This window comes from Crinia signifera, chromosome 5 (assembly GCF_055691185.1).
Source record: "Crinia signifera chromosome 5, ASM5569118v1, whole genome shotgun sequence".
Lineage (NCBI taxonomy): Eukaryota > Metazoa > Chordata > Amphibia > Anura > Myobatrachidae > Crinia > Crinia signifera.
The window spans coordinates 283,448,867-283,471,993 of record NC_139221.1 but is presented as its reverse complement, the minus strand read 5'-3'; the positions used below and the strand labels follow the sequence as shown (position 1 = coordinate 283,471,993).

General features: G+C 43.6%; 1 protein-coding gene and 1 long non-coding RNA gene across 2 annotated transcripts in view; one reads left to right on the top strand and one right to left on the bottom strand.

The window, feature by feature from the left end:
* The window catches only part of ITGB8 (integrin subunit beta 8), a 135,779-nt gene that overhangs the window by 59,303 nt on the left and 53,349 nt on the right, over positions 1–23,127 (top strand). The window contains exons 4-5 of the mRNA XM_083189134.1: positions 16,583–16,829; positions 22,717–22,882. Of these exons, the coding sequence (XP_083045260.1) occupies positions 16,583–16,829; positions 22,717–22,882 (413 nt within the window). The remainder of the gene's footprint in view (positions 1–16,582; positions 16,830–22,716; positions 22,883–23,127) is intronic.
* Positions 6,027–14,663, bottom strand: LOC146081142 (uncharacterized). Its single transcript, XR_014475071.1, has 4 exons — positions 14,341–14,663; positions 13,504–13,656; positions 7,072–7,132; positions 6,027–6,387 (listed from the first exon to the last, which is right to left on the bottom strand). It is a non-coding gene; the product is annotated as an uncharacterized LOC146081142 (long non-coding RNA).

Here is a 23,127-nt window from a genome sequence, read left to right as displayed (position 1 = left end):
ATTCAAAGCTAGACTGCCAGGTGTTCAGTGATGCAATTCAACAGTTATGTTAAAATAACTTTATTTTCACTGCCAGTAAAAACACTCTGCTCTCAGCCACAGTCAGATGCCCAGTTTAAAATTCCACTATGTGCAAACTTTCTTAATGTTAAAACCAGTAATGTACGAATGCCATTTTAATTCAATTATATTTTGCTACGCTTTACGTTCTTCCAGTTTTCTAGAAGTTCAAGTTTGCAGCAGTGGAAAGTTCAGCGGAAAGGTTTACGCACCTTTTACAAGTGTGTGCAGCGGGGGTAGGCGTCCTGCGGTATACTACCAGCTGAGAGACTGCAGTATGTGGCAGGTCATTCTGGGATGTGCCGTTTCAGAAGGCCACAAATATTTTTTATTTCAATGAGAAATATGCTCAGAGTTTGGAGCGCTGGAGGATCAGAGGCCTGACCCAGGAGTCACAATCACGTGACTGCCTGGATCCGGAAGGGACCCGTTCCAGCTGTCAACATTTCATCATTGTTGACATTATGACCATGTTGACATTCTCATTTTGACACGATGAATGTTGACACATTCCAAATTCCCTGTGCCCACCCTCTTCATCTGATTAGTTGCTGTATTTTTTCACTTCCTATTTCACATGCATTGATTTGTGAATGCGGCACCTCTCCAAACATTGTTCCTTTCATCTCTAATCTGCCATTTGCCCTGTTGCCACATTGGAAGCTTAATATAGTATTTAGGGCCTGATTCAAAATCAGTTGTAGTTTAGTGATGATTCGATAAACTACAACTAACAGTGTTTGGCTGCCCAGCACAGGGTAAGGCTGCCCTGCCAACCAGGTGCGTGCCGGCCATGTCTCAGGTTGAAGCCCCCCCCAGTGGTCCAGGCACACCTGCGCTGTCTGGACCACTCCCACAAAATGCTGTGATCACAGTTTCAGTGCTCACATATGTAGGTTCCGGGGCATGTGCAGAAGTGTGGAAATTACCAAATAGCATTGTCGCACATGTGCCACGAGGTCCGAGTCAGTCCCATAATTCAATAAGGAAAGGTAGTGCCCACATTTCCCAGATTTAAGTGTCTCTGAATTAAAATGAACGTAATAGTAATAATATCTGCATTTGCCTTATGTGATTTTTTTTTAGGTGCATAAAGGATACAACTTTGTGAACCTTACAGTGGCCATAATACCAACCAATAAGATTCCTATTGTCATTTTTTTTATAAATGCAGCCTGTAAAATGACTGTTAAGAGTTGATTGGTTTTTACTATGGGGCTGATTCAGGACTCTATTACATCGGCAGAGTTGTATGTTTAACATGGGGAAAACATTTGGATCCAAATTTTTACCAGGCATTTTTGTTCTCTGAAAACTGCTGACTCTTCATGAACTTTGACATTGGCTGTCACATTGACCATCTCTGCAAAATGTGTGACTTTTGCTTAAAAATTAGACCAAAAATTGGCTCCCATTACATTTCAGCCCATACAGTATGTAAATCAACCACAACATACAGTAATAAAGCAGTTAGGCATCATAATCATACTTGCCTACTCTTAGGTGGCGTCCACTTTCCGAAATGTGTAGTCTAGGTCAGGGCCGGATTAAGCCTTTGGGGGGCCCAGGGTCACTTTAGACAGGGGGGCCCCCTCCGACTTCTCATTACTGGCCGCAAACTGCACGGGAGTTGTTGTTGTTTTTTTAAATACATGCCAACCACAGGGGGCCCCTAGATAGAGGGGGCCCAGAGGTACTGACCCCTTGTGCCCCCCCTTAATCCGACCCTGGTCTGGGTGACCGTTGTTATGCCCTGTAATGAATTTCATCATTGTAGCCATGCTCAACCCCGTTGTGGCCATGTGGGGGCATGGCCACAACCTTGCTTAGATTGCAGACACTATCTGTTACACTGTAGAAACTCTCTTTGTAATTTTTGAAACAGAGTGAAGTTCAATTAGACAACCTTATATTGTTTGCTACATTTTTTCACTTGATATTTCTTTTTGCCGAATATAAGAAAAAGACTCAGACAGATGTTTTAATTGACTGTGTTATGCTCACGTATCTAAGGGAAATGGCTATTATAGCAATTTTCAACGATACATTCCCTTTTGCATGAGCTATCTTCACACCAACCTTATACTTTAATTCCAGACTGTTAGAATTGTATCTAGACCAGGATAACATCAAACACTTGTTATAACCATATTCGGATATCCTGGGATACCGTAGATTCAGAAAGCCCTAATATGTTCACTGCTTTCTTACTATACTGTAAATAATTGTTGTCGTTATCGTTACGTTTGTCTATCTGCATGTTCTATGTCGATTGTATCATATTCCTCATCCATTTGAGGGATTTTTTAATACATATCTAATAAAAGCTAAATTTTATTTTCAAAAGGCTTGTGCCCCACCCAGGGAGCCTTCTATATGTCCTCTCTTGGACATATCTCTTTCCATTGTACTTACCCTACTCCCAGGGAGCACCTCCTCGACCATACTATATACAAATTTGTTGTTTGGAGTTAGCCTTTTTTCATTTAGGTCAGACTGCCCAGTGCCCTAGAACCCATCCCCCATCCCCCAATTCCCCCCTTTTTTTGCAAACTATAATTTGATTCATGAACACATAGTACCCAAACGTATTGAGCTACATTTTTAGGAAACTTATTATCTGTACAATTTCTTATGATTCTGATTTCTGATATTCTGCGTTCGGCACATATGCAGCCTAGCGAACAGTTCTGAATCAGGCCCTCAATATCAAAATCTATAAGTGCCCATACTACAATACTAGAGTCTTTTTGTCTTAGTACTACATCAATGACAATGAAAAACATTTTGTGGGCAAGATGCACTAAGCTTCAAAAAGTGATAAAATGGAGAGTGATAAAACAGCCAGCCAATCAGCTCCTACCTGCCATGTCACTGACTGTGTTTGAAAAATGTCAGGTAGGAGCTGATTGGCTGGTTGTTTATCACTCTCTATTGTATCACTTTTGAAGCTTAGTACAGTACATCTGTCCCACTGTATGAAAATGAAGATACTGTATCCAAACTTTACAACAGGGTACCTAGGGCCTTTTTCTAGTTCACTCTTTCTGACAAAATCCTTCTTAGAGGGACAAAACCATGTGCACTGCAGGTGGGGCAGATGTAACTTGTGCAGAGAGAATTAGATTTGGGTGGGGTTTTACTTCAAAGTGAGATCTATATTGCAGTGTAAAAATAAAGCAGCCAGAATTTACCCTGCACAGAAACAAAAGAACTCACCCAAATCTAACTCTCTCTGCACAAGTTACATCTGCCCCACCTGCAGTGCACATGGTTTTGTCCATCTAAGAAGGATTTTGTCAGAAAGACAACTAGAATAAGGGCCCTAGTGTGGAATGATTCACAATTTTAGTTTCTCCATCATTCACATAGTGTCGGAGCAAAGTTTTCAGAACTGCATTGGCCTCATTATACATTTGAGTGGGAATTGTAAGGTGGCAATTTGGCCAGAAGTATTTGGAGCCAAAATTCCTAATCCTGCCACAAGCACAGAGCACAATGATATGACAATGTCATTGGTGCAGCTTTATTTATAGATGACAAATCCTTCTGAAGCTATAAATACACTGTGGAATGGTGAAATCACATTTGCAGTTTGTGTCCCCGGTACATTATACTGTATCTCTGCGAAACTCAGAGCTCACTCACCTCTATATTTTGCTTTACTTAGTAACATTTCCCCAGAACCCTCCCAGCTGTAACTACACATACAAAGGATCTCATTTCTCTACAGCTATCTGTTTATCCAGAGGTGAAAGGATGAATTCTGGAAAGACAGACTTGTAAAAGGCAGGCCACATATCAGCTCATTCATTAGGCCTACGCAGGACTTCCCAACAGAAATATTAGTTAAACACAGCGCCACCACCTAGACCAGTGATTGCTAACTGTGACACTCCAGCTGTTGTTGAACTACACATACCAGCATGCTCTGTTACAGTTTTGCTATTTGCGCATGCTAAAAATGATGCTGCCCATCAGAGTTGGAGCTGCTGCATGGGCATGGCCTCTTCATGGCACCTGGGGTGATCAGGTGGGTAGAGCGGGGTAGGTCCCCCCGGAGACAGTTTGACAAGAGTGTAGGGCAGCGGGGAGATGCGGGGCTGGCAGGTGAGTGGGAGAACACGGCTTCTATCCCAGGGTTGCCGACTTTATTATTCTCCTCTCCGGGAGAAGCCCGGAGAGGAGAGTTTTCAGCAGCCGCTCAGGGGGCGGGGCTTAAGCTTGACATCACTAAACCCCGCCCCCATGATGGTAAACCAGCTAATTCGCGGATCTCCATGGAGGGGGCGGGGCTAAAATGAGGCGATTGTGTCATTTTAGCTCCGCCCCCTCCTCTGAGACCCGAGGATTGTGGCATTTTAATGCCGCGATCTGGGGGACAGCGGGGGTCCCCCCTGAATCCGGGAGGGTTGCCCACCCTTCCGGGGGGCTGGGAGGGGGACACGATTTTCGGGAGACTCCCGGAAATTCCGGGAGGGTCGGCAACCCTGTTCTATCCCCCAGCAATGCTTCCCACGCTGCGGCGGATGGGCAGTGGCGGGGTCCCTGCTGCAGACGGGAACTAGTTCCCATCTGTTGCAGGTACCCCGCCGTTGACTGTCCAGCCACCGCAGGGACCCCCTGCCCTCTCCACGCTGCCCAGACCCCAGGGGCACGCTGCCCGGACCCAGCTGCCTGTCACCCACCTGGAGTGTGGGGGCCCCTGATTTGTGGGGTCCCCAGAGTGACCGCCCCTAATTGCCCCTTGGTGGATCCGCCACTCTACAACAATAGCTGAAAACTGACTGGTTGCTATGGGCACATTCTCCCTCTTCAGAGGGTTGGATACAATACATCTCACCATAAGCCCATAGACACACTAGCCTTACCATACAGTACCCTCACAAACACCACAGACCATTTACCAAGTCCCATTGGATGATCAGAATAACACAAAATATTCTGGGATAAAGACATCAACTCTGCATTAATAACACACAGGAGACTCCCCTAAGACACACCTAGAACCAGCATGGGACAGCAGGAGACAGAGGACCATCACTGACATTCACAGTAGACTCTCGCATCTTCTCAGCCCTCAACAAAGGTCTCAAGACATTAAGGGGGGTAATTGAGGCCTGCTCGCTAGGCTGCGCATATTTGGAGCTTAGCGAGTAGATTAACGCCGCCCTGGGGAACGCACATACCCCCACCGCTCGAATCCCCTCGCTATGCTGCGGGCGGATGTGTGCGCACAGAGGAAAAATCCTTCGATGGCTACTTACCATCAAATTGTTTTACCTCTGTTCGCAGCCAAAAAGTAGCCCAGGACATACTTTTCGGCTGCATGGTGATCTGCGATTGGGGTCGAGCGCTGACTTCGTGTGATGCCAGCCACCTACCTCGAGCAGGCAGAGGAATGCACTGCGTGATACATCAGTGGCTCTTTAGTGGTGTCACTAATGTATTTATTTTTTGTTTTACCTTTATTAAAAGTGTAAAAAATATTTTATTTAATAAAAAACCCATAATGCCCCACATACTGATAGTTTACAGGAATATTCCACCTATCAGCAACAAGAATTGTTCTGTTTTGACCGGCACATTCACATTCCTCATTTTCTGCACGCTATATGCTATTCTATCAGATTCCTACACCTAGACCATGCTCACGGGTTGCAGTCAGTGCAGCATTACCATTAACAATAATACCATCCATCATCACATAAACTCATAGATACTTCTGTGGTAGCCGCCACGTTAGGGGTAGATATATACCCTTGTTGTAGATATGTATATGTTATGAATGTACAGTTAATGTCATACTACAAGTCTCATAGAGAATACTCTATGTTTTGTGTAATAATTAAACCCTATAGGGGACATTAAATGTATGTCTATGGGCATGCCTCCACAGAAGGCAAGAGACTGTTCTTTTAATGGTTTTATACTGTGCTCCCCGCCAGAGAGACATTAGACAGGGAGCAACGAACTGCTGGCAGAAAACCCCTATGTCGATAAAGTTATTCAGCCCGTGCACATGACGGGCACCGTGAGCCACGAGAGCCTGGGTAAAAAACTGACAGCCGTTAACGGCTGTTGAGGAGTTGCTGGAGCAGTAAGGAAGTTAGCAGAGCTACGCAGCTGGATAGGAAGGTGGAGAGCGGTGCTGGAGAGAACCGGACTGCTTACCGGCGTTCAGGCGATCCTCCTGGTCTCTCTAAATATGCGGTGACCCAGCAGTGAGTGTCAGAGGGAACCCCGGTGGTGTCACGCTTCCCAGCTTCAGACGGGGAACTCCGGAGTCCATACGCATCATCAGTGGGAGGCGGCGACCAGGCGGGGCTGCAGCAGATGAGAAGCAAGAGAGAGGGGTGTGGTGAGTCAGTATCCAGCCCCAAAAAGGCCGCCCGGTACCTCCCCCGTCCAGCCTCTCTCACAATACACGCATCAGCTCTAGCAAGCCTGAGTGACAGTTCTTAACCGACACCCCGCTGCTCTACTCAGCTGTGGCCACTAATCTGTGCAATATAACAGTGTTACCTCCCAGTCCAACCTGTATCCAGAGCCTGCATACAGGATCATTACTTAGTACAGAGGAATATTCTTTATTAACAGTCATGGTTGAAGTTATAAACTATATGGAGGAGCTTTGTAATTAAAGACTGGTAACTAAAGGGGCTACATTGCTTTAATAGTAGCCAATAGTACTGGTGAGCTTTACTTTAAGCTGCCAGCCAAAACTAAAGCACTTTTGGGACACTATATCCGGAGACAGACTCATTAGCAGCAGAGCAGTCTCGTCATAATAAACCTCACCTAAGCAGCATCAGACACAGCTCACAAAGTAAACTCTCTGGAAGATAGGTACTGATTCGGCATTATAAACGCCAGAGAGATCAACGCAGAGCATGGAGGATCGATATTGATATTACAGACACGTCAGTGCAGCTTACTCTTTTTGGGACCTACAACCTACTCTGTATTCAGCATATAGACTAAGGCAGGATATCACTTAGGGAGACTTACCTTTCCAACCTTGGATTACAAATTCCTAGGGAATAGACATCGCAGCGGGGGACCGGAAATCCTACAATAAAAAGTAAAGACAGTTATTTAAAAGCGCTTACATAACAGGTGACTATAGTCATAAAAGGAGTTAACTCTAGCCTATCATCAGTCAGAAGGGTTATTGCGCAATAATCACCCATTTGGGTAATTGAAGGCCTTATAGGAGATAAAAGGTACTGGGAAATGTTTAACGTTTTGATGTAGTTGATATATAGGAAATGTTTTAACAGTAATTAGTTTACCTATCTATAAAAGTAATAACAACTTAGTGTAACGGCTTAGACAGAGGCCTCTAGGTGCTAGTATAGCATTTATTTGCATTATTTGCCATGGTAATGTTTTGATTATACATTATAATTGAATTGCTATATACTCGTTTATTCTGCTGTCAAACGGTGGAGCTGATTTTAAAGCATTATTGTTAGACAGTAACTTCTCACAAATGTTATGTGAGTGAATGTTTGTATTTGCATGTTTATATTTCATGCCCAATAATAACCTTGATTTCAAGCAGGCTTTCATCGAAAGCAGAGTTCCAGTTTAATAAAACTACCTTATTATTTTATTTTTGTGCTTTATTGTAACGAACTGTTTATAAGTGTATAGTTAGATAACCTGTAAAAGAGAAGAGATACTTACCCGAAAAGTAGAAGATATTTACCTGTGAGGACCACAGAATTGGCGTCGCACGAACAGGATTCGTACAAGAAAAACAGCAAAATGTCCAGCGGAGATTCAGCTGAAGGAACCCCGCAACCAGCCATGGCCACCCCTAACCCAATTACCTTGCCATATCATTTTGGAGCGCCATGGATTCCATGCTATTCTGGCGAAGAAACAGGAAAGGATGGCGTTTCATTGAAAGCATTTAAAAAGAAACTGAACTCTATATTTATACTTCATCCATTAAGTCCACAGCAACAAGTGGAAATAGTTATAGGGCAGCTGAAAGGACCAGCACTAAGGGAAGTTTGGTCCTGGCCAGCAAGAGAAAAGCAGACGGCAGATCAGATTTTTCAGAGGCTAGCAACAACCTTCCATATTGCCACTCTATCAGAGTTAAAGTCACGGTTTTATGCAAGAAAGCAAAGGTTGGATGAGACTTTGAGAGATTTCGCCCTGAGTCTTCAGGAAATGCTGAAAGATATACAAGAATTCGATGCAGAAGATGCCCAGATTCCAGACGAAAATGAGGCTCTTATCAACAGATTAATCGAAGGAGTACACCAAGACAGTGTCCGGACCCAATTGAAACTCTTGCGTCTGCAAAAAGACGAAGCCTCATTCCTAGATTTCAAAGATGCGGCCATTAAACTAATTGGGGTTAAGCGTAACACTGGAGCTGGATTCCCGGAACTCCCAGGGTATCAGGAACATTCATTTTCAAGTCCAGATGAACTTTTGGGGGCGGCAAAGGAGGTTAAGACACAACAAGTGAATGCTCAGAATGCACAGTCGGCTGCTGGAGATCTAAACTACATCCTAAAAGGACAGATAGAGGATCTAGTTACAGGAATGGCTGACATGAAGAAAGAGATTCAGAGGTTAGCAAACAGTCGACCCAACGAAAGACCAGATTCTGATTGGCATACTAGAGACCGTTCTTCACGAGGCGGATGGTGGGGCCCTAGTCAAGGAAGAGGCCGAAGGCCAACGGATCAATTCGACGCCCAAGGTCGTCCCATCTGCAGGAGATGTGGCCGCGGTGGTCATATTGAGCGAATGTGTCGTCAGGAGAGACCTTTAAACTTGAATGCCCCGGGGACAGAGACCGATCCCCGGGGAGATTACCCTCAATAGGTCCGTCCCCAGAAGAGTGGTGCTCTCGATATACGGGGCGATGCCCTGTAATACCTGTATATATCGATGATGTCCAAGTCCTCGCCACTCTAGATACTGGGTCACAAGTCACCACCATAGACTATAAACTTTTTTGCCAGCTCTGGGATAGAAAGGAGACACTCCCACCGCCCCCCACATGGCTTAGACTCCTAGCCAGTAATGGCCTGGCCATCCCCTGTGAAGGATATTGTGAGGTCAATGTAAAAATAGGACAGACACTGTTAACTCGGCAAGGGTGTCTTATCACGCATACTGAAGATTCGTCTATCCCTGCAATAATCATCGGGATGAACATCCTGCAAAGTTGCCCCAATGAACTGATTAACGCCTTACAGTCAGAATTACCCCACGTGCCTTCCTGTCACCAAAAAGCCTTATGTCAAGTAATAAAAGTGTTGCGTAGCCAAGAACAGTTTGTGAAAGAAACTGGAGAAATCGGAAGAGTTAAGTTCACGGATCAGAGAGCCTTTGTGGTTAAACCAAATACGGAAGTTATCCTATGGTGCAAAGCCCGGTGTGGCCCAATGGGAAGATCCTATCAGGCATTGGTGGAACCGAGCAGAACACAATCCCGACTCGACCTAGTCGTTGCTCGAACCCTTGTCTCTGTAAGCAATGGAAGGATACCTGTCAGAGTGCTCAATCCGCATGACTATCCCATCCGAGTAGCACATCACCAGACATTGGCGAAATTGAGCTGGATAGCTTTCCAAGATGTCCATGACGTAGTGAGCTTCAATCAATCCTCCACCGCTACAGCTGAAAGTACAGAAGATAAGCCCTGGTGGAAAGAGATACACATCGGGGAGGAAAACACCCCGGAGGAACTCATAGAAGGCGTTCTGAGAGTGGTGCAGGAAAATGCCCAAACATTCAGTAAATACCCCTCCGACTTCGGAAAAGTTGAGACCATAAGACATTTCATTCCAACTGGGAACGCACCAGCCATAAAAGAAAGATACAGAACGCTGGCTCCTGCCTTATATCAGCCGGTGAAAAAGATGTTAGAGGACATGAAGGCGAGTGGGGTGATTCATGAAAGCTATAGCCCATGGGCGGCACCCATTGTCATCGTGAAAAAGAAAGACGGAAGTTTGAGATTCTGCGTCGACTATAGAAAACTGAATCAGGTTACTCATAAGGACGCTTATCCTTTGCCCAGAATTGAGGAATCCCTGACCGCCCTAAAGTCCGCATCGTACTTCTCCACCCTAGATCTCACCAGTGGCTACTGGCAGATCCAGGTAGCCACTGGGGATCGTGAGAAAACCGCCTTCACCACCCCCATGGGACTTTACGAGTTTGATAGAATGCCCTTTGGGCTTTGTAATGCTCCGGGAACATTTCAACGACTAATGGAGCACTGCCTGGGGCATCGAAATTTTGAAATCGTCTTACTATACCTCGATGATGTGATAGTGTACTCCAGCACGTACCATGATCACCTCCAACATCTACATGAGGTGTTTCAAAGACTGGCAGAATTCGGCTTGAAGGTCAAGCCCTCCAAGTGTTTCCTTCTTCAGAGCAGTGTCAAATATCTGGGGCATGTTGTAAGCGCCCAAGGAATTGTCCCTGATCCAGATAAGATTTCAGCTATCCGAGACTGGCCCGTGCCAAAGACCATTAAAGACGTTCGCAGCTTTCTGGGGTTTATAGGATACTATCGTAGATTCATAAAGAACTTTTCCCGTGTGGCTGCCCCATTACACGAATTACTACGAGGGATCAATAGACAACAGCAGAACAAACAGACTCCCATTAATTGGACTGAGACCCAGCAGGAAGCTTTCGATACCCTTAAGGAGTTAATGACCACTGCGCCCATCCTCGCCTACCCTGATTATAGTCAGCCCTTTCATCTATATACTGACGCCAGCTTTCAAGGGCTTGGGGCCGTGCTGTCTCAAAAGCAACATGATCAAGAGCGTATCATTGCCTTTGCTAGTCGAAACCTAAAAAAAAGTGAAAGGAATGATAGTAATTACAGTGCCTTTAAACTTGAACTGTTAGCCCTCGTTTGGGCAGTCACGGAAAAGTTCAGAAATTATTTGCTTGCAACCCCGTTTGTCGCATTCACGGATAACAACCCGTTAGCTCACTTAGCAACGGCTCAGTTGGGAGCCCTTGAACAGCGGTGGTATTCCCGGTTAGCCAACTTCCAATTTGTCATCAGATATCGATCTGGGAAAAGCAATGGCAACGCCGATGCTCTCTCTCGTGTCTCTCAAGAGCAGTTTATTCAAGAAGATGCGGACAAGTGGGAAGAGATAGAAATGCCAGCTTTCCAAGACATCTTCCTTGGTAAAACCACCGTTTCTAAGGAGAAGAAACAGCTAGCCGCTCAAGCTGAAACCGATACTTTGAGCCCTGAAAACAGAGATTATTGGGAGCAGATTCAGGGGGAAAGTCCACTGTTGACCAAATTGAAGACATTGATAACCGCTAAGAAAAGGTGGAAGTATGAATGCGAACCAGAAGAGGATCCTGAGCTCATCCGATTATACAAACAGAGGAGCAAATTCCGTTTCCAAGGGAACCTACTGGTGCGTGCAATCATCAACCCCAAAACACACGCTTTAATCCGTCAGATAGTGATACCCAGATGTCAGAAGGACAGAGTGCTCCAAGCTTATCACAATGACTCCGGGCATTATGGAGCTGAGAAGTTAGAATCCACTGTGCGGCAACGTTTCTTTTGGGTAGAGATGCGGAAAGATATGGAAGAATGGTGCAAGAATTGCACGAGATGTATACTTAAAAAGAAACCGGCAACGTCACAAAGAGCTCCACTACATCCTATTGTTAGTCATCATCCCCTGGAGCTGGTTCTCATAGACCATGTGAATTTAGAACCGAGTCGCCAAGGTTACCAATACGCCATCACGATCATAGATCACTTCTCCAAATTTGCTGTCATCATGCCTGTGAAGGATCTTACGGCCCGAACCACTGCTGAAATAATTTGGAGAGCCTTTGTAAAACAGTACGGTTATCCCGAAAGAATCCTCACCGACCAAGGGGCTGCATTCGAATCAACCTTGTTCCAAGAACTGTGCAAATGGTATGGCTGTAAAAAGACACACACTACGGCCTATCATCCCCAGTGTAACGGGGCCTGCGAAAGACTCAATCAGTCTCTAATTAACATTCTAAGAGCCCTACCCAAGTCAGAAAGGCAAGATTGGCCTGAATTGCTACCTGAGATTTCTTTTGTCTACAATAACACGGAGCATGGAGCTACCGGATTCACTCCATACTATCTGTTGTTCGGGAGGAATGGCAGGTTGCCTGCAGATCTAAAGTTGGAAGTGCCCCAGGAAATGTCCTCAGTGGAGAATCCAAAAACAGAATGGGTACAAACTCATCAAAAAAGAATCCGTGATGCCTACAAACTTGTTGACCAAAGAAGGGATAAATTACATCAACAACAGACTGAGTATTATAATGAAACCGCACTGGCAGAGCCCTTGGCAGTGGGAGATGTTGTCTGGAAGAAAAAGAACCAACGACAGAGCAAACTGGATTCGTTTTGGGAGGAACAGCTGTTCATCATCAAAGAAATACCAAACCCTAGAATGGACATTTACCGAATCTCAAAATTGGGCGAAGAAAACTCAGTAGTAATACACCGAAACCAACTCAAGAAATGTCATGATTCAGTGTCAAATCCTAAGCTTCCCGTCTCGGAGCCTACAGATACGGACAGCAGCGGCTCATTCCCTGAAATGTTAAAGCTATTCTGGCCAGGGTTAGCCAATGGCATGCCTTACTGCTTTATGAATGTTTCTGAAAATCCAAATGTTGTTAACCTTGGTAATGAAATTCCTGTATTCCCTGAAAGTAATGTTTCTGTCATTCCACATGATGAAGTGGCCCAGGATACCTCAGAGTTAAGACGTTCGAACAGAAGTACACAAGGCGTCTTACCTCTCAGGTATAGAGAGTAGAAAGAGAAAGTTTTTAATGTGTTACTGACATGGTCAAATGTAATGCAGTATTGTTTATTTTTTTCTTTTGAATCTTATTCTAAGTAGGAAAGATTCCGTTTATTTTTAAAATTTGTTGCATGGAGACATGCAAGGTTCTACGGGGAAGTGTGTGGTAGCCGCCACGTTAGGGGTAGATATATACCCTTGTTGTAGATATGTATATGTTATGAATGTACAGTTAATGTCATACTACAAGTCTCATAGAGAATACTCTATGTTTTGTGTAATAATTAAACCCTATAGGGGACATTAAATGTATGTCTATGGGCATGCCTCCACAGAAGGCAAGAGACTGTTCTTTTAATGGTTTTATACTGTGCTCCCCGCCAGAGAGACATTAGACAGGGAGCAACGAACTGCTGGCAGAAAACCCCTATGTCGATAAAGTTATTCAGCCCGTGCACATGACGGGCACCGTGAGCCACGAGAGCCTGGGTAAAAAACTGACAGCCGTTAACGGCTGTTGAGGAGTTGCTGGAGCAGTAAGGAAGTTAGCAGAGCTACGCAGCTGGATAGGAAGGTGGAGAGCGGTGCTGGAGAGAACCGGACTGCTTACCGGCGTTCAGGCGATCCTCCTGGTCTCTCTAAATCTGCGGTGACCCAGCAGTGAGTGTCAGAGGGAACCCCGGTGGTGTCACGCTTCCCAGCTTCAGACGGGGAACTCCGGAGTCCATACGCATCATCAGTGGGAGGCGGCGACCAGGCGGGGCTGCAGCAGATGAGAAGCAAGAGAGAGGGGTGTGGTGAGTCAGTATCCAGCCCCAAAAAGGCCGCCCGGTACCTCCCCCGTCCAGCCTCTCTCACAATACACGCATCAGCTCTAGCAAGCCTGAGTGACAGTTCTTAACCGACACCCCGCTGCTCTACTCAGCTGTGGCCACTAATCTGTGCAATATAACAGTGTTACCTCCCAGTCCAACCTGTATCCAGAGCCTGCATACAGGATCATTACTTAGTACAGAGGAATATTCTTTATTAACAGTCATGGTTGAAGTTATAAACTATATGGAGGAGCTTTGTAATTAAAGACTGGTAACTAAAGGGGCTACATTGCTTTAATAGTAGCCAATAGTACTGGTGAGCTTTACTTTAAGCTGCCAGCCAAAACTAAAGCACTTTTGGGACACTATATCCGGAGACAGACTCATTAGCAGCAGAGCAGTCTCGTCATAATAAACCTCACCTAAGCAGCATCAGACACAGCTCACAAAGTAAACTCTCTGGAAGATAGGTACTGATTCGGCATTATAAACGCCAGAGAGATCAACGCAGAGCATGGAGGATCGATATTGATATTACAGACACGTCAGTGCAGCTTACTCTTTTTGGGACCTACAACCTACTCTGTATTCAGCATATAGACTAAGGCAGGATATCACTTAGGGAGACTTACCTTTCCAACCTTGGATTACAAATTCCTAGGGAATAGACATCGCAGCGGGGGACCGGAAATCCTACAATAAAAAGTAAAGACAGTTATTTAAAAGCGCTTACATAACAGGTGACTATAGTCATAAAAGGAGTTAACTCTAGCCTATCATCAGTCAGAAGGGTTATTGCGCAATAATCACCCATTTGGGTAATTGAAGGCCTTATAGGAGATAAAAGGTACTGGGAAATGTTTAACGTTTTGATGTAGTTGATATATAGGAAATGTTTTAACAGTAATTAGTTTACCTATCTATAAAAGTAATAACAACTTAGTGTAACGGCTTAGACAGAGGCCTCTAGGTGCTAGTATAGCATTTATTTGCATTATTTGCCATGGTAATGTTTTGATTATACATTATAATTGAATTGCTATATACTCGTTTATTCTGCTGTCAAACGGTGGAGCTGATTTTAAAGCATTATTGTTAGACAGTAACTTCTCACAAATGTTATGTGAGTGAATGTTTGTATTTGCATGTTTATATTTCATGCCCAATAATAACCTTGATTTCAAGCAGGCTTTCATCGAAAGCAGAGTTCCAGTTTAATAAAACTACCTTATTATTTTATTTTTGTGCTTTATTGTAACGAACTGTTTATAAGTGTATAGTTAGATAACCTGTAAAAGAGAAGAGATACTTACCCGAAAAGTAGAAGATATTTACCTGTGAGGACCACACTTCTACCTAGGGATGACGGATCCCTAATTAGGTATATACGACTCTCCCAGAGCAACTGAGCACAGTGCAGTTGAAACGCTCTAAAATGCTCAATCATCTGTACTGAAAGGCCTTCTTATTTACCCCAACATTCCATGAGCTTCATCCACAATGGCCACTATTAGGTTTTCTGTGTTTGCGCATAGCTGAATTTATTACTGTCGAAGCTGTTCAGCTGCTAATAGTCAATGGCTGATAAATAGCATAAACATTCTATCCTCAGTGCTGCTGCCCGGCTAATCTTCCTCTCCAAACATACTACATCCCCCTCCCCTCTCTAACTAGCCCCTTCCTTTACACAATCCAATATGAACTTGTCACACTCACTTAGGTGAGGGCTTACCAACACCTCTCCCACCTATGTCTCCCACCTTATCTTTCCTTACACTCCCACCAGTCCACAGTCGGCCACCATCGAATGAGTTCTCTTCCCTTCGGCCGCATGCAAGGGGTGTGTTTTTGGACACATCCCATCGCATGTTACCGAGGGGATGTAGGTGGCGCTGGTGGTGGGGGAAGGCGGGCGTTCGGCAGGGCGGCATAAACAGCGAAAGAACGCTGCTTAGCGAGCAATCCTGAATCAGGCCAAGAATGCAGGTTGGTTAGCACTGCAGCACTCCAGAATTCTCCATAAACTAAATAATCACTCCTGATCACTCCACATTGGACAGATTGCACTTACATTACTGTGGGGTGGTGTGCGGTGCAACACTGCTGATAGTGCCGGCAAGCACAATGCTTATACCCCTTAATAAGGGGTATAAGCATTGTGCTTGCCGGCACCATCAGCAGTGGGGTATAAGTGTTCTGGGATACAAACCCTGCATTCTACTGGCCAGCCACCTGATCCAGGTTCAGTCTAATAGGGGTAGACCAAGGAATAACTCAGGTCCTATTTGCATTGTGAAAGGGGGGTAGGAGCTGTGACCCAGTTGCAACTGGTGTTTAACCCTTTGAGTGCCGACATCTCTGTGAGAGATGCACAAAATATCCGCTAAAAATGCCAACGATGCTCACATTTGTTATATAAATTCAAATAAAAAATGTTGTGTAAAAAAAAGATTATATTTCAAAAATAAGGTAACATTACAGGTCATTATGATTAATAAAAAATGTTGGCTTGGCAATTTTCACATCTATTTTGACAAATTCACTTGGCACTCAAATAGATAATAACCCAAGAAAAACCAGGGTCCAAGCACCAGCTTCTCCATGAAAGTGGTATTAGAGGTTTAAATGAACATTAAATACCCGGTATCAGTTCATAAATATAGTCATTATTGATAGATAACTCTCTGTGGAACTACATGTCCTAGAAATGCAATTGTTTGGCCAACTCATTTGTGGCCGCTGATTCAATTACTAGTATTAGCACAGAGGAAATGTTTTCCTCTTTTGGAGAAAAGCGCTGTTTAAATAAAATTATGATAATACATTATAATTATACTGTATGTATTGAAGTTTTTTTTTTTTTCTTTTGACCAGGTACTAAAGTAAGCTTCATGCTAAAAGTACACCGCCTGGAGAAATATCCCGTGGATCTCTATTATTTGGTCGACGTCTCCGCTTCAATGGGGAAAAGTATAAAACAACTTAATTCCATTGGATTTGACTTATTTCAGAAAATGACGGACTTTTCTAATGACATTAGATTTGGATTTGGATCATTTGTGGATAAGCCAGTGTCCCCGTATATCAGCGTTCATCCTGAGAAAATAAAGAATCAGTGCAGGTGAGTCTGAGTCTACGTTCTGCTCTATACAAAGCCTAGAACAGAGGATCTGTCAAGGGCTGTAGACATCCATGCAAAGTCATTTATTCACATCATAAGCAATTACTGACTCGTTTTATATGAATTATGCATAAGCGAATGCGGCACTTTCTGCTGCTATCTGCGTAGTTTGCCCTAACTCCTTCTTCTACCGCATTCTCCCCCATAATTCAGTCACAACCAGTCTTTCTTTCACACAGTGGGTGCTACCTTCAGGTTCCCTCAGCTACTGGTAGTGATGTGCCTATGCCAAATGTAACTGAGACAGTTTGCGACAATCACACTGAATTGAATAACAGCCCAAATATTTTAATTTAGGTTAATTTACAAAAGCACAGAATTGAGAGTGCAAATGGCATTTTGTGTATCAAGGTCTACTTTTTTATGGAAATGTACAGATTATAAGGCATAATTGGCCTAATTCATATTTTTATACAAACCCTGTGGTTGACACAGAAATGCAATGTTTGGGCATCAGTCCATGCAGATGACCATTTATGCACATGTAGAAAACAGACCCTGCAATATTGCTTGCAGCCCCCCCTGTAATATTGCTTGCAGTCCCCATATCCCAATGGTCACAATGATGATCCGAAATGCAGCATTCGGATCCCCACTAATACACCTACTGAACCCAGGCACCTATTTGCATTTTAATGACAAAGAATTGCACATCCAATCCTGGTAACTGTGCAATTCCTTACAATCATGAATCTGCCCCAGTAATCCCTATTACTGCAGGTATATTAAATATGGATTCTTATTACCGCTTTTCTAACACAATACACAAGCACGCCATGAAATGCATCAGTCTGTTCATCAAAAAGTAGCTCGTTCTAACAGCTTTAGGGCTCATTTTCATTTGGATTTAAGGTTTTTTTTTTTGTAAAACATTTCACTGAGTCGATCACATTAAACAACAGAGACCAAGAGAATTTAAACACAGTAATACAATATCATAATCAAAACAGATATCAGGAGCCAAATGTAACAGGGTGTGAGATTCACAAAGTGGGAGATTTTTGGAGAGTTTTCCCATTTTTTTTTAAAGCGGCAACCATTTACACTGGAAACCCCGGTTGATTTTGCCATGTAATTGATTGCCGCTTTAAAAAAAATGGGAAACCTCTCCCCAAAATTCTCACTTTTACGTTCGCCCCCTAGGTCTATATGAAACTGGGTTGTGATCAAGTTTGTGTTACAGAGTTGTGCTTATAAGTGTCACTTGTCACACTGTCTGTCTTTTTCAAACCTAGGCAAGTATGGGGTGATGTCCATATTACCAGTCACACAGTAATATGTATACAGTACATCTAGGATAGTGCTAATATGTGCCTGAGAAAACAACATTTACTCATTATGCCGGCAGCACAGAGAATAGTAGAAGTCGAGGGCTCTTATACGGGTTATAGGAAAGGCCGCAGCTTCCCTTTCTGCAAGAAAAAAAAAATGTCCTTGTAGTTATAGACAATAAGGCTCATTTATGGAGTGTAATATAATAAGACACGACTGATGTCCCATGCCTGTTTTATAAATCTGCTTTTTGCTGGCTAAATACATGAGATGTAGCCCAGATTATACAGATGTAGCGCCTGTCAGCCAGCCTGAAGAATCGCCAGATCTCCAAAGCTGGCGCAGGCTGGTGGACAGCGGCTCCATCTGATTGGTACGCGAGAGTATCGCACACGCTCCTGCATCCCAGTCAGCACTGCAGTAGGGAGCGGATTTCCTGACCGTCTCCACTTAGGGGAGACAGGCAGGCCCAGTGGGGGCTGCGGGGGTCTATGGGTGAGTAGCGGGAAGCTGGTGGCGGGCGGTGACGGGCTCCGATAGAACGGGGCGCGCAAGAGTCTCATGCGCGTATCCCCCCTTCTGTCAGATGGTGCACAGTGGTGATTCTATCGCCAGGAGCAGCTCTGTTGAGAGCTGTATATACTGTTTATCTATTATATCCATAGTTGCAGACCCTTCTGGAAGCTACAGGAGGCTCATGATTTTTGGTGTAGCTATCCACAGCCCCTGAAGCGTAGGTAACTCTCCTACATCCACCCGCTTCCTAGTGAAGCAGACAGGATTGCATGTTACTCAGTGGCAATTGCGGGAAAGGGGCGAGGCTAAATGACTGGATTGCATCATTTAGCTCCGCCCCTTCACTGCGGACCCACAGGTGTTTCCCATTGTTAGGGGTTGGGTCTAATGACGAGACTGTTTGATCCTGACTCCTAATGTTTCTGCAGTGCCTCCTCTCTGGGCTTCTCCTGGAGAAGAGATAAACAAAGTAGGTCCAAAAGATTATATCTCATATGCCTCAGTAGTTATGGTTTAAATCATATATTATCTTAGAGAAGATGCTAAATAAATAAGAAGTAGTTTCTGATTGGCTGCTACAAATTCTGATTGATTGCGACATCACATCTTCAATAGAACTCACATCTTAGTAAATAAACCCTGCAGGCTTCTGCCGGGTGGCCGGTCAATGAATTCTACTGTATGTCAGCTATGATAATAAATAGTTATATTACAAAAGGGTTTTCATTGCAATTAGTACAACAGTAACTGCGATTCACACTACATCATATTATTACATCATATTATTAACTACAATTATTATAATATTACAGTGAATAGAATTGTTGTACTATAATTAATATATTAAGTAGAATTTAGCATTGAGATTTCTGACCGATGTTATAATTGAGTGTTCTGAGCTACGCCTGATCGCTCAGATCGGTGAGAAAGATCGCCGAGCACACAGCAATGTCAGCGCTGTCTGCTGAGCGATCAGTCAGGGTCAGTGTTCTCCCGTGAGAACACTGGCCATGACCCCGGCGATATCACTAGATTTATTCAGCATGCTGAATGTCAGCGGCCATTAGGGACACACGGGACCGCGCATCGCTATCACTATAGCCCCTACACACGGAGTGATGTACTGTACTGTACTAGTCAGATCGCTTAGAAGTGCCCTGATATTGCCCCGTGTGTCAGCAGATCTACACTGTCTAGAGATAGACAGTCATTAATTTTTATTTTGGGGGGGAGGGGTGTCATTATGTATGTTTAACCATATGTAAGCACAATCGATGTTACTATTCCAATCTTCGTCCATGTAGAGAGTAAATCAAGCAAAAGTTGAAAAAACATAAAAAATACCTGTGTGAAATTTTTGCGTTGACCACTGTCATTTTGATGTATCTGTTACAGAATCAACCTTATCACTGTCTGCTTTTACTTGTCAACCTTTTGACCATGTCAACCCTGTGTAAAGTATCTGTTGACCTTGTAACCTGGTATACAGTATGTCAACCATATGAGGTCAAGTTCGACCTATTGACTGTCAGCCTGTATACATTGGAATCCTCTAACTAATAAAAGCAGTCTGAAAGGGGTTCTTTTCATTTCTTTTCATTTCTTTTTTTTTTGGGAAAAAAGGACAGTTCCTTAAGACCGTGTCCAATGTGTCCAATGATCAGGAACATTACAATAAAAAACTTGTTATCTTCTGTTTACTTTTAAATAAACTTGAATAGTACTCGTGGTTTAGAGTGTTGGATCTGAAGAGTTCTTAATTGGTCCATATCCAAGTGGAAAATTAAAATGGAAAGAGATATTAGACATTGGTACATGTTGGATATTGCAGAATGGTATTTGGATTATGCAACGCTCCAGCAATATTCCAAAATTTTCCCAATTACACTTTAATTGGAATGTACTAGATCGGTATGTCATTGTATATCTGGATGATGCCCTGCTTTCATCTCCAGGTCTCGGACTACATCATTCCCATGTGAAAAACACATTGGAACATATTCACACGTCTGTCCAGAGCTTGAGAAATGTGAATTTCAAAAACAGCACATCCACATAAGTTATAGGATCTTTCCTCAATGACTTCAAATTGAGCATCAAAGAGTTTCATGGGAAGATGTATCAATTGTTCGAGAGAAATAAAATGGAGTCGTTGCCTATACCAACTTGTCAGCTGCTATCTAGTATGTATCTAACAGTTTATAAAATGATAGAAGCTGAATGGTTACTATGGGCAACGTCTCCACTTCCTGTTTCTTAGAGGTTTGATACATCTCTTCCTCAAACATTGTAAACTGGCCTCTTTGAGTATCAAGCAGTCCATTTTATTGGAGTTCTTGGTGTATCTACAGTATAATTGTAACAGTGATCTATGGGTACCACAAACCACTCAAGAGTTTACCTTAAATGTTTCAGGCACTTATGAGGAATGTGTTACTAAGCAACTAGTTCAGGGAAGTGTCAGTTCCCAATAAAGAATGCAGGGTACAAGATAAAACTAGCGCTGCAGTATTTACCAATGATAGTCGATGGGATTTATTATACATAAATCAATAGCTATATCATACTATAGAGGGACACTGCCAACTGGTGATTACGCCCTAAAACTCATCAGGAGTCAAATCTTTCTCCAGCGGTGATTGCCATCATATTTGGTCTACATTCCAGTGGTGACACATATCCCTCTACAGTGGACACTCATTGGTTTGCATACCCACCTCAATTTTATATAGAGGACTGAACACTCCTATTGATTAAATCATACCGCAACCCCCTGCCCCTACCCTACGCCACTCACCCTGCACCCATATAATTATACTTATATATATATACTGAATCACTGTTAAAAAATGGCACGACGGACATTTTCAGATGCCCTCATGAACAAGGCAATGGCGCCATGTTTCAATGGGGCAGATGTATTAAGCCTGGCGAAGAGATAAACTGGAGATAAAGTGGAGAAAAAGTGGAAGGAGGTAATGCACCAGCCAATCAACTTCCAACTGTCATATTTCAAACACAGCTGATTGACTGGTGCATTATCTCCTTCCACTTTTTCTCCACTTTATCTCCAGTTTATCTCTTCGCCAGGCTTAATACATCTGCCCCAATAGACCTGAGCAAGCACAAAGCCAGAGTGTACAGTGCCACAGAGAGGAGGGGGCCTGTATATAGTCTGCACAGGGGCCCCCTGCTTTCTTAAACTGTAGGTGATTGGAGTAGAAAAATTATTTCATATCATTGTTAAATGCCTCTCTAATGTAGTTGCCCCAGCACACTTGTGCTAGATCAAACTCATCCGTGACTGGTAACCAGCATTTCTTATTTATTTATGACTCTAACCTGTGAGTTACTGCTGTCTGGGTTTCTGGTTATTGAATGGCCATCCTGAGCGATATATTTAACATAAAAAAAATCAGGTAGTGTGTATAAGGCTTTAGATTTATAGATGATAATGAAAAAAGTCTGGAGCGTCTGAGACGCTCCTGCGTGTCAAACAGATGGAGCGCCTCTCCGCCGGCGCCAGCATGATCCCCTCTCTGCCAATGAGAGGGGATCATGCTGGCACTGGCGGTGTGAGAGAGGCTCTGAGATGCAGTTCCCGGCAACAGTACGGTAGTTACTTGTGTAGTTTCACGGCGGCAGCCTACGCTGATAACGTAGCCAGGGACGTTTAAGCGGCCGCAGGAACTCTACGCTACTTCTGACTGACTAACTATCCTGGCCTCGGGAACACTACGCTGACGGCGTAACTGCCGTCGTGAAACTACACAAGTACCCATTTTTTCAAAAGAAACGTAACCAAGCATTCTACATGAACAATGGTTTCATAGATAGTATTTTTTAGCGTGACCTTCAGGTTGCCTGTGGCACCCATGCACGTGATTTGTGACATGCCACCCAGTCAGGGAACCACTGTTTTTACTCATTCAGAAAAGGTGAAGCTACAGTACCACGGATTGTCTTTAGTCATTTTCTGCAAGCTTGGTGTGCAACGGTATATGCATTATTGTCTATTAATAAAATCTATCTCTTACAGTGATTTCGACAAGGTCTGCATGCCAGCTCATGGATTCATTCATGTTCTGTCCTTGACAAACAATATTACACAATTCAAGCAAATTGTTGACAAACAGAAAATAGCTGGGAATATAGATAACCCCGAGTGTGCCTTTGATGCTATGCTGCAGGCAGCAGTTTGTCATGTGAGTATGTGCTATTGCATTTCATCTTTGGAAATAATTGCCTTAAAATGTTACTACTGCAGCTGAACATGAGCGTGCTAGCTTTACACAATTGTACATGGAAAAGGTAAACGGAACAGGTTTAGCAGATACAATTGGTTGGTTAAAACAATTTGGACAGTGAGCATAGGTGAAACTAGAAAGTGTGTGTCCCAGTTCCACATTTCATAGACTTTAAAGAAATAAATTGCGTGTACCGTAGGCGT